At 42.0% G+C, this 12,339-nt stretch overlaps 2 protein-coding genes across 2 annotated transcripts in view; one reads left to right on the top strand and one right to left on the bottom strand.

Annotated features, from left to right (window-relative positions):
• Positions 1–1,943, top strand: part of Dph5 (diphthamide biosynthesis 5) — a 40,082-nt gene extending 38,139 nt beyond the window's left edge. The window contains exon 8 of the mRNA XM_038310829.1: positions 1,561–1,943. Coding sequence (XP_038166757.1) covers positions 1,561–1,631 — 71 coding nt within the window. The 3' untranslated portion in view covers positions 1,632–1,943. The remainder of the gene's footprint in view (positions 1–1,560) is intronic.
• The window catches only part of Slc30a7 (solute carrier family 30 member 7), a 68,033-nt gene that overhangs the window by 6,097 nt on the left and 49,597 nt on the right, over positions 1–12,339 (bottom strand). The window contains exons 9-10 of the mRNA XM_038310827.1: positions 9,544–9,634; positions 7,019–7,168 (exon numbers count right to left, since the gene is read on the bottom strand). Coding sequence (XP_038166755.1) covers positions 7,019–7,168; positions 9,544–9,634 — 241 coding nt within the window. The remainder of the gene's footprint in view (positions 1–7,018; positions 7,169–9,543; positions 9,635–12,339) is intronic.

Genomic DNA, 12,339 nt, shown 5'->3' on the forward strand with positions numbered 1-12,339 from the left:
CCTATTTCTTCTAATATTATCAACTTTATTTCTCAGCTGGGCCATTTCTATTAGTGTCAAACACACTATAATTCTTCTACCTAAAAAAAAAAACAAAACTTAACCCAGTACCCCTTCCTGCCTGGATAGTCTCAATCCCTGCCCTTGTGGATAATCAAAATTCCCAAACATGCCCACAGTCACAGTCTCTAATTCCTTTGCTTTTGCAGCCACTTCAGCCCTGATTTTACATCTCACCATTTTCTAAAACTGTCAGGCAACTTCCAAACTGCTCATACCATTCCATACTCAGTTCTCAGTCCTCATTATCAGGAATAATACACATTATCAGTCTCCCTGTGACACTGCCAGAGCATATTCACTGGCCAATCACTTGCCAAACTGTCAGTCCCTGTCACCGTTTTTTCTATCACTGAGCAATAAGCACGGACATAGCCAAAGGCTTAGTCCTTGGAATATACACTTGTTCTCTAATGGTCTCGTCTTACAGTCAGACTGTGAGTCAACGTTGTATGTGTTCACACCTCCTTGTTTATATGTCTAGACTGAAGCTTGCATCTCTAACTTTCACTGGAACTTGACACTTTATTGGTGGTATTTAAGAGGCAGCACAGGATCAATGTACTCTCTTTCTTCCCATCAAACCTGGTGACATACCCTCAATACTGCTCCTTCAAAAGATCTTTCCATTTCTCACATCCAATATGGGACCTACTGGCAAAACTTGGTGGCTTCCTGCCCAAAATATTATCCAACCCCAGAACTGGCCCACTGCCCATCATCTCCATCACTTTGAACTTACCCTTAACCACACTTGCCTGGCTTTTCCATTTCTGTTTATTCTCAGAGTAGTAACTATAATGACAAGCATCCATGTATCCAACCATCCAACAGCCTATCTCCCTTAGTCCTTCCAATGGCCACCACGCTGCCATGAACATGGCTCTTGACTTGCCCTTTGAGCTCACTGTTTACTCCTCCTCGTCTGTTTACACCCCTTAGCTATATAGCCCTCCTGTGAACTACACTCGGTAAGACAGCCACACAACTGCTGCACAATATTCCTTTACACTGTGTGAAGACGTGTCACTGTGGTTGGCTTACTAAAGAGCTGAATGGCCAATGGCTAGACAGGAAGAGGCTAAAGTGGAAGTTCTGGGGACAGACAGCATTCAGAGAGGAAGACAGTCAGGATTGCAAGCCAGACTCAGGGAAAACAGCATGAAAAGTATGAAAGGATGCCACACAACAAAACATAGATTAAAATAAATGAGTTAATTTAAGTTTTAAAAGCTCACGGGACAAGCCTAAGCTAAGGCCAAGCTTTCATAATTAATAATAAGTCTCGGTGTCCTTATTTGGGAGCTAGTAGTACAGAGAAAGACATGCTACACAAGATGTTCTCATCATACCCCTACCCAGATGTCAGTGAGGTCTGACCTCACAACCCTTATAAAATGCATTCACTTTTTAAACCAACGAGTATTTACTCTTGCGTAGCCTCTCACCCAGGAATACAAAAAGAGGAAAGAACATAACAAAACAGCCTTGTCTTCACAGAGTTTATATTCTATCAGGACCAAGAAGAAGAAGAGGGAATGACAGGAGAAGACATCAGTCGTCAGATGTAAAGCCAGAGAGGAAAAACAAGGCTTGCTGAAGAAGAGGCAGACACTTCAGACACCCCCAGTCTCCCTGCACTCTCACCCAAATACCTATCCCTTGGTCAGGTCAGCTTGAGACCCTACACTCTGGACACACCTGCACTGTCATGTAAGATCATAAAGATCACTTATTCAGTGTGTTTGTTATTTCTGTTCTCCCACTATATTGTAATCTCTCCAAGAGAAACAGATGTGTCTTCTTTTGCATTCCAGACTCCCAGAACCTTTGTAATATCTGACACAAAGCAAGAGGTTAATAAATATTACTGAAAGAACTAACATCCTATTAATTTCTTTCTTTTAATCAAAAACTACTTTTAAATAGAAGTGGGGAAAAAAGAAAGAAACAAGATGCCTCAGTAGCAGATAAAGAAGTATTAAAGTGACCTTAGAATTGTAATCACTAGCTCCTCAAAACAGTAATTTCTATTATGGCTTGTTTTTTCTGGAACTCAGGTGGAAGGGTTGTGTGCAATACCAATGAATACATGAGCTAGCTTCAGGACTTGTTCTAGTTGAATAAAAAGCTACACAGCTCCTAGGTTGTCAGCACACAAAATATGCCATTTGCCTCCCCCCAAAAGCCTTCCCATGACCAACTAAAACTCTTGGTACGTAACTGACAGAGAATGCACTTGTTCAACCTCTCTTTGGCTAACGGGCTGGTAGGAAGAACGTGGTGTTTTGATGGTCTTTACCTACAAATGAAAACTGAAGCCCAGTCCGCCACACTGTGAAACCAGAGGGCTCAGTGTTGATAAAATCAGCGCTACTCATTTGCGAGAGTCTTACACACACATCTAATATTTAACAAGTAGTTAATAAACCCGCTACCCTATAGTACACACTGTTGCCAGGATCATGTGTGAATGTATGAGAAAAAAAATTTCACTTGCTACAAAGGCTGTTATTATAAATTATTCTGATTTACTGCAAGTATATGAGTTGATTAACTCAATCCAGATGGCTCTCAGATGACTGAGAAACTATTTTGCAAAATTCTTATATGTGTAATCTTAATAGAAAGTAAAAATGTTGCCCAAACATATTGTTTAATATCTTTTCTTTTTAAACAAAATTGCTAATGAAAGTAAAATGGGCAAAACAGTTGGGCTCCTTTTTTATTGCCTGCCATTCCCATTACCCCAGTCTTAACGTGGGGAAGACAGTAATAAGAAATGAGTAGCCCAAGGCGATGAAAAGGGAAGAGAAAAACAAAGGGGCTAGATAAATTATCTTTGCATAATCATGAGTTAATTACTCAAACTGATATCAGTCCCCTGAGGGGATCACAGCTTTCCACAAAAGCTCAGTCCAACTGCAAAGATAAAGAAGTCATTTGCTGCAGCCGCCTGTCCCACTGGGATGGGCAGCTTGGTTCTCCAGGTCCCCATGTTCACTTCAATTTCCTTCAATGTAAAGAGAAAGCCAAATTTCCAAGAGTCTTTGGGCAAGTGCCCTAGTGCCTGAGACAAAGAGATCTAGAGCTTAGCCACAGGAAGACATGGCTATCTTCTGCACCTTCTCTAATGGGGAAGACAACTAGTCAATTTAACCCTCTAAGTCCACTGCCCCTGTTTCCACCCCAAAAGCTGGCCTGGTGCTATGTACAGGCTTGAGATAGCTCCAAGGAAGACGTTAAAGTCAGGAAAACAAACAGGAATACGACTGTAAAAATTGTGTTTTACTTGTATTCTCTATGGACCAAAGTCATAAACACATTTTTTTTCTTGAGTTTTTGACTGAACATGCTAATCTTTATCCCTTCAAAATGCAAAAGGGGGACTAGGGAAATGGCCTAGGGGTTAAGAGCATTGCCTACTCTTCCAGAGGACCCAGGTTCTTCTAGTGCCCACATGGTGGCTCACAACCCTCTGTAACTCCAGTCCCAGAGGATCTGATGCCCTCTTCTGGCCTCTGCTGACACTAAGCACAGACAAGATGCATAGACACACACATGCAGACAAAACAAGCACTAATACAAAATTTTTTAAAAAAATGTAAAATGAAGTCATGCAAAACTATTTTACTTTTCCATGAGAGATACTACAGAATTAATGAATTGTAAATAAATACGACTAAATTGTAAGTCAAGAATAACAATGTAACTGGTTATATTATTACACACCTGTTATCCCAGAGCTCTTGAAACAGAGGCAGGGGCAGGAAGACTACAACTTTGAAGCTGCCCTAGCTATGGAGCAAGTTCTGGGCCAGCCTGGCATACTTAATGACACAGTGAGAAGAACCAAGAATTAGGGATATAGTTCAGTGCTCACTTAACATCACAAAACACATACACACAAAAAAATAAATAAATAAAAAGAAAGAAAACAGATCTGGTTTCTTTTCCTGTAAACTGTCCTGTGGTGATGAATACATTAATTCCTATCACTGTAACTGACACCTAGTAACCTCTCAGTCACTGTCAGTCACCAAACATATATACCTTATGGTTTGATGAAAAACATATAAGATCCGAGCTGTCTATGCAGCTCCTGAATTTTAGGTACATGTGATAAAGAAAGATGAGAAGAATGGCTAAGAAAAAGTCTGTAGAGCAGGCAAACAAAGCCAATACTCAATAAACATTAAAGCCCATTACAAAAAGGGGGGAAAAAGCAGGTGGAAAGGGTGGAAAACCCGAAACCCACTTAGACAAGGGAAGATGCCCCTTCTTTTGTGTGTCTCACTCAAGCAGAGTACAAGCCTGAATGATGCTACTGGCCAGAGAAGGGAGGGATTATAAACACAGGAGACTGGAGGAGGCAGACGATTTCTGTAACTTAGGGGCTCTGACTTGTGCTTGGAGAAGGCCTTCCTGGATATAACTGTTCACTTCTATTTTGAGGTTAGAGAACAGAGCACAAAAGGCAGAAGCAGGAAGCTGGGGGACTCAGGAAGCTGGGGGCTCAGGATGCTGGGGGCTCAGGATGCTGAGGGCTCAGGATTAAACCGGCATAAGCAGGGACAGCAAGCTGGGAAACTGAGTAGGGGTTCTGCCAGGAGAAAACTTGTAGTACGTTGGCTGTCTTTTGTGCTTTGAGGAATAGATGAGGATAATGGACCTCAAGGATATTCTAGATCTTTCTTTGAACATACTTAAGACTTTTTTCTTCCAACATTATTTCTAGCAAAACAAAGTCTATTAAGGCTGCAGTTATAACTGTGAAGTATACCATTAAGATTAACAAGTGATCTTTGCCAGTTTAAACAAAAGCCATAAGCCACTGAACTGCTTCTCATCCAGAGTTCCTCTTCTGTCTGCTTCTAAGTAAACACAAAACCAAACTTTCTATCTCTCCAGTTATCAACTGGTAATTAATTTCAAAAATTAGTTAGATGGATATTGAAGAAGACTCTGCTAGACTGGATTACACTACCTACTATTCCCGAAGGAGTCTGAGCACCCGGGACTTCCAGCACCTCCCTTCCCTACACCACACACCTGCAAAGCAAGCCCATTCTTTAGCAGCTCAGAAGAAACCAGTATTAAAAAGGGCAATGCCCAGATCACCACAGATATAGATCGGGTAATGAAATAGAAACAATTCTCTGATTTCTGCTTCTTTACATTTAAAGTCACCTCAATATAAGTTTTCATAAAAAAAAAAAAATCTTTAAAGCCCATTCCTTACGTTTTTACTCAGGGTCTGCTCTAAGAAAGACACCAAATACACAGGAAACTCAGAAGGAAGTTCTTTCTCCTGTTTTAGAACCAAAACTAGACCCTTTCTACAAGAGAAAGTTTCAGGGTGAGTTTAAGAAAGGGATTTTATTTACTTTTACTTCTACTTATTTTGTGTGGGGGTGCTTGTGGAGGCTGGGGGAGTTAACTCTCTCTTCGGATCATGTGCGATCAGGTCCCTTCCCTGCTGAGGCATCTCAGTGTGTTTGGTGATGTGTCCCCCTCAAGAAGGCAGTAACCTGGGTTCATTTTGATAAGTGAGAGATATGAGGAAGATGTAACTTAAGATACAAAGTCATCTAAAAATCTGCCTATCGTGAAATGAAATTTGACATTTACTCATGCTACAAGGACACACCTTCTGCATAAACACAAAGAAAATAAATTATTTAAATATGCTATTTTGGTATGGGAGAATTAAAAAAATGAAATAAAAACTTTAAAACTACTCAGTGTAGGAATAAGAGTTACTTTAGAGATGTGACCCCTACTACTCTGGGGTGGAGTGGGGAAGGGCTTTGAATAGCTTCACATCAAGCCTCAAAGGGAATCCCTGGCAGCTACAAGGAATGAAATCAACTAGTCAGGACTTTAGCTGATAAAATGGCTTTAAATATTCAAAGCCCAAATGTAGTTTCTGAAACAGAAGAGGCAGCTGAGGGAACATTCAAATGCAGCCATTTCCAAAGGCCAAGTTTAAGGCTCTGGAAATCTCCCTTTGCTGCTGTGGTTACAGCTTCAGGACCCAGCAGGCAGCTGCTGTGAGCATGGTTCGCACACTAGAAACTGCATTCCTTTTCACAGGGAAGACAGTGACTCATTGACCAAGTCATGAGTGTGCAGGGTGTCCTAGAAGCCCACCGGAGCCCTGCTGCGAGGATGGAAGCTGCCCTGGCAGAAGACACAGGGTAAAGGAGAGGGGGACCTTGGTCTGGAGGGGGCAGTAGGCACAAGGTTACTACCATGCTGCTCTCCTTTTGTCCCTAAAACACAGAGCCAGTATGAGCTGAAACGTGGAGCCAGTATTCAGATATACTGCATGGGCCTCAAGGCTTCATTATGAAAGCCATGGTGATACACATTACAGAGATGAGACACATTTATATACTGTGTCTGCTCAGGAAGCTGTTAAAATTCTAAACAAGTGGAACCAGCCCTCAGTATAGCAGTCTTAACTGCATCTAAGATTGGGATTATGTAAATCCTAATTAACATTAGCTGTGTCAGTAATTCATTTATAAGGAACCTAAGCATGTGTGTCTCTCATCAGGAAGCAGAATCTCTAATTTATGTAATGCCTTGAATTTAACTAGACTGCATATTATATTCATGTCTGGAGATGTGAAGAAAGAGGAAGAGAGAATTAGGTACCCAGTGACACATACATCACAGGAAAGTAATTCTGCTTAGAAAAATGTCTAGACTCTAGTCAACAATACTAACTAAAGTAGAAGGTCTTGGGCCAGTACCCAGCACTGGAAAAAAGAAAGGAGAGAGACTGTTAAGGAAATAAAGACCTTCTGAATTTTGACTCAGAATGGAGAACACTGTTTACTCTTCTTTTACTTTAGAAGCTTCAATATTTGATATGTTAAATATAGGATTGTAAAGCTAGCAGATACAGAGAAATATAGAACTCCCAAAAGAGACTTGTAACAAGTCATACCTGAGTAAAAATATTATGTGTTTGGCTTAAGATCCACCTGGCGTCAGCATCAGGGGCGACTAAGAGCTTCAAGGTCCCAACGTAAACATCAGAACAGAGCGTCCAGAAGTGCTGTTCTTGTAAGCTGTAAACTCCTTGTAGCTGCTGCACCTGAAACATGGGGCAGATGTCAGCATTAAGATCAAGACAGTGCCCTCCTGCCTACATTCACCTAAGCAGCAAATCAGAACAAGCAGATGCTCGGACAAACCCTGTGAAGTACCAATGCTCTGGTGACATCGAGATGGGTTAGGGAAAGAGAACGGGCGCATACTTATTAAATCTGCCAAGACCTCTGAGAGCACCTAGGCGGAAGTTCTAACTTCAGCACAGTGATCGGAGATGTGTTTAAGTACACTCGGGTTATGGAGTTAGAAAAAGAAGGCACAGTAGACCACGGGAGAAGGAGGAGGAAAGAAAGGACAGAAATCAACACACACTTAGAAATGAGAGAATTCACTATCTAGAAAAGGTTCCTTGAAAAGGATAATAGGCCAGAGGGACATTTCTTTAATTAAAGTTAAAATTTTCAATACCCATATAATATGGACATGTTTTTGCGAATACGGGAAATCCAGTTAAGAAGAAGCATAAAGGTGAAATGGCATTCCCCATGCTTCTGATCCTGAAGCTCCCCTAATTCCTCTTCTGGCTCGTCCACTTGTGCTCTGAACCAGGAGGTGACAACAGAGCCAAGAGAGCCTCTTCGGGGGTCATTGCATGCCTTAATGCTTCAGACACCCTCCTGTCCTCATGTCCCCGCCCCGAGAACCTGACATGGCCTGCACACGCCAGACAGCACTCCACCCCTGAGCTTCTTCCTCGGCCTCGCTTTAAATCTTTTCAGTCCTAATCAGCGCCCACGATGCCAGTGCTACTTAGCTGTCATTCCCCCTAAATGTCCGCTGAGTATTTCAATCTTAATGTCTTATAAACAGAATCTTACTTTGGAATTAAAAATAAACAGAAACTTACTTCTTGTTCTCAAACACTTCCCACTCTAGTCTCGGCCTCAACAGTAGCATTACCATATACCAAGCTGTGAGACAACACCCTTTCCCTTCACTAATGCAACGCTCCTCCAAAAACACACTCCAAATGTGGATTTGCCTCCCTCCTGCTGCCAATGACAGTAGTCTCAGCCAGCTCTTCCAAAAACATGTTGTCTACATAGGACAATCTTGTTAAAGCACGAAATTCATTACATTCCCACTGCGCCATAGCACTCCAGATCTTTCCACTGAGAGTGGAGTCTAAGCCTCTAGCGCGACCAAGACCTCCTAACATCTGGTCCTTGCCTTCTTTCCAACCTTGCAATCACTTTTCCCTTTATTTATCATGCTGCAGCCACAAAACCAGTTTTGCCAGTCTCCAAATACGCTAAATTAGTTCCAGCCATAGCTGTCTCACATTAGCGGTTTTGAGTGTGTGTGTGCGCGCATTCTGGAACAGTCTTCGTAAGGATCTGTATATGACCTGACACTCCTGGTCATCAGGGTTTCGGTTTCCCTGGCTATGGCTTCCTTGCTGAATCTGATGCAGTCATCCACATCTACCACATTCCCATCTCATTTCACACAGTGTGCATCACTGTCATAGAAAGCTGCTTGTTTGTTTTCCCGGCCGCCCAGACTCCCGATAATCACACAGAAACTATATTATTTAAATCACTGCTTGGCCAATCACTTAAGTGTATTGCTAGCTAGCTCTTACATCTAGTATTAACCCATTTCCAGTATTTTATATTTTACCACGAGGCTAGTGGCCTACCAGCAAGATTTTGGCATGTCTGTCTCTGGCAGAGACTCCATGGCTTCTCCTTGACTCCGCCTCCTTTTTCCCAGCATTCAGTTTAGTTTTCCCTCCTAGCTCTACCCTGCCCTACCAACAGGCCAAGGCAGTTTCTTTATTCACCAATGGTATTCACAACATACAGAAGGGAATCCCACATCACATCACTGACAGTTTCTTACCATTAACATCCCTTATCATTTGTGTGCCCACCACACTGTGAGCTGCATGAGAGCACAATATCTTTCTCTGTTCACCATCTGTCTCTAGTCTCTTAGAGAGGATCTGGCACATAGTGCACACCACAAAAACAAAACAAAAGAAAACATAACAAACATCCAGAAGGTGGGAGAGTCGGTTTCAGCAGTTAAGAGCACTTGTTGCTCTTCAAAGAGCCAGAGCTCAGGTCTCACAGAAATAGGACAATCACTAAGAAAATTATATGCTTATAATATATACTTATTTTGTCAGTTACTGGTAGTCTGTAATCTTTAATAACTCAATTTGTAGACAAGGACAGTATGCACATTTTCTTTAGTAAAGTTCGACATGAGTTTACTTGGGTTTATATGAATGACATTCATGGTCACCATGCAGTCTTGAAAGAATGATTAAACTATATGCACATGCTACCCATATTTATACAAGATGAACAGTTTGAAAAGAACATGCAATCCATTGGTTTGCAAACTTACCCTCTGATAGCACTGGGGAAGTGTATTTTCCAGTGAGCGAGGAGTCCTTTGCATTAATATTCCAATAGACTCTCTTAAAAGAGGAATAACACTAAAGAGAAAAGAAAACTTATTAAGTCACATGTTAACAACTCTTGTTTGCAAGATAGTAATAATATACTTCCTTAAAGAATAGAATGTGATTTATTAAAATTTCAGGAAAAAAACTACTGGTCTTTGTTCCAAATTTCTCATAGAATCAGAAAGCTATTAGAGTAAAGGAGATAGAGAGAATACATCCATTAATGTATCTGTTGATTGATCTATTCCTAAATCTGGTTATTTTCCAATCATAGCTCTAAAAATGTGTTTGTGTGTGTGTGTGTGTGTGTGTGTGTACACTCATGTACCTGTGCCTGAGGGTGCCTGAGAAGTCCAGAAGCAGGCTTTAGATCCCCTGGGGCTGTCAGTTGTGAGTCACCCAATGTAGGATCTGGGATCTAAACTTGCAAGAGCAGCAAGTGCTCATAACCACTAGGCTGTCACCCCAGCCCTGTCCATCAATGTTTTCATTATTAAAATACACAGTGGCCTGGTGATTTCCACAGACAGATGAAGACTCCTCTAGGAATAGAGTGCAAAGTCACTATGGACACAGTGATCTTTATCCAACATTCAAACTACCGCTTGAGCTTATCTGGAAGACCGTGTTTAAACAAAACAAAAAACAGCACAAAGGTAAGGGTTGCTAGCGTGATATTCTTCTAATCTAGCTAGACACCAGATTCACGTTGGAGCTCATTTTACATTTAGTTTTGACATGTTGAACCAGAATAACTAAGGGAGGTCCAGACATCTACAGGTAGGTCTGCAGAGTTCTGCAGGTGATCCCAATAAGTCAGCGGGTGACATGTGCTCTACTGATGGCTATGCACTAAGGAGAGAGGTCAGAAAAAAATCTCACTGCCCTTAACAACTGACTCCACTGCTCACTTTCAACCTTATGTAGTCTCTAAATGTCAACTACAGAGTTCTCTTGGAAGCAGCTGCAGGAGGTGGAGAGCACGGAATTCACTCCTGTGATCTCACAGCATCTCACAGAAAGGTGGAAGTGGAACTGTGCCTGAAGGACCAAGAGGAACAGGGGCAGTGTCTGACTCGGCATCAAATTCAGAACTGTGCCTAAGGGACTTGTGGTCTTTCTCACAGATGAGAAGGAAGAGGAACTACTAATGAGACCAAAGGAACAGGGGCAGTGTCTGGCTCACCATCGTGTTCCCAGGGAGGCCTAGAAAGGTGCTGGTCACCAAGTATGCCCGTGATAAGTGCTGGCTGAATGATTGAAAGATACACAGATACCAGGCATTTTAGAATCTAGATTAAAGAAAAGAAAAGGACACAGAAAAAGAATTAGAAGTGTGTTCTCAAACATTTAAGTATAGAGTGATTCTTGAGTAAAGAAGAATAGCAATGTGAACAAAGACAGAAGATTAAACAGGCAGAAATAACTGGAATTTTTCAATATAGTGACGCACACAGTGACAGCCAGGTTGAGGACAAGCTGAGTTTACTACAGTATGAAGGCCAGGCAGCAGAGAGGGTGGCATTTTCAACCTGGACATGAGTTTCAGTCACATTTTGTAAAACATATTTGTATAGTAAGATAGCTATAAGAATGACACATTAAATATCACTGGTGACTCCTTCTTAACCCTTACTGCCTTCGTGCTCTATAAATTAATAAGATGTCCTGACACTACACCCAGGATAGTTTTAACTAGTTCATCCCACTCCATAGCCACAGTGATTTTCAGATCTTTCACCTGGATTATTACATTAGCCTTCTAAGTATTCCTTGGCATCTAATCTTACTGCCTTAAGTCCACTTGGTAGCCAGCTTCATAGACGGCTCACAAGACCCCTGAGATTCAGCTTCTCGTGTGCTCTTTCCTCTAAAATGTGTTTAGGCTAAAGGGAGGCCTAACAACTTGCTACTGTTGGACGGAGAACGACAAGCGATGAAATGCTGCTTCCTGACCAATACTCAGTTTTCACTCTCACTTGCTACCCCACAGCCGCCATATTGTGAGCTCTTTCCCATGAGGCCCACAGGCAAGAGAATGGACACCCCTGGAGAGGAATTAGAATCCAGTCCACTAGCCCCAAACAACAGAAGACTGTGAGCAATTGCTTGAGGGAGGCTGGAAGTGGTTTCTCCCTCAGCTGACCCTGCAATGACTGCAGGCCAGGCTGACAGCTTGATTGCTGCCTTGTGAGAACTCCCAGTAAGCCATGCCCACAGCCTCCTGGGCTACAGAGACTAGAAGATAATAATGCATGATAGCTACCAGGCTTCTGTGGGATCTGTTATGCATTTAGTGATAACAGCTATTTTCTATAGCGCTATGAGGCTAATCCATAAAAAACAAGCACTGGATCCTATAGTCCTTACATTCATAAATGCTGGGTCAAAAGTTCCTTACTTCCTAAGGGATAAATGTAAGCTCTCTAACATGGTACTATCTGGGGAGAGAGGAGGGAGGTCTCTGATCCCTCTCCTTTACCTTCCCTCAGTCCCTGCTTCACATTCAAGCTCTTCAAACATGATGTATTTGTGCCATCCCTTTCTGTCATGCTTTGGCTAATGACATGTCTGCCTAGAACGTTCTTAAATAGGCCTTTTGTTCAGCTCCTATAATGTCTTTAGACAGCTCAAGACTGACTTCCTTTAGGGTATGTTTCCTGATCATGCACTGGCTTCTGAAATATGAGATGTCCGCTCTTTGCTCCTGTAAAACATGAATGACGTGGGGCATG

Source organism: Arvicola amphibius, chromosome 14, assembly GCF_903992535.2.
Source record: "Arvicola amphibius chromosome 14, mArvAmp1.2, whole genome shotgun sequence".
NCBI lineage: Eukaryota > Metazoa > Chordata > Mammalia > Rodentia > Cricetidae > Arvicola > Arvicola amphibius.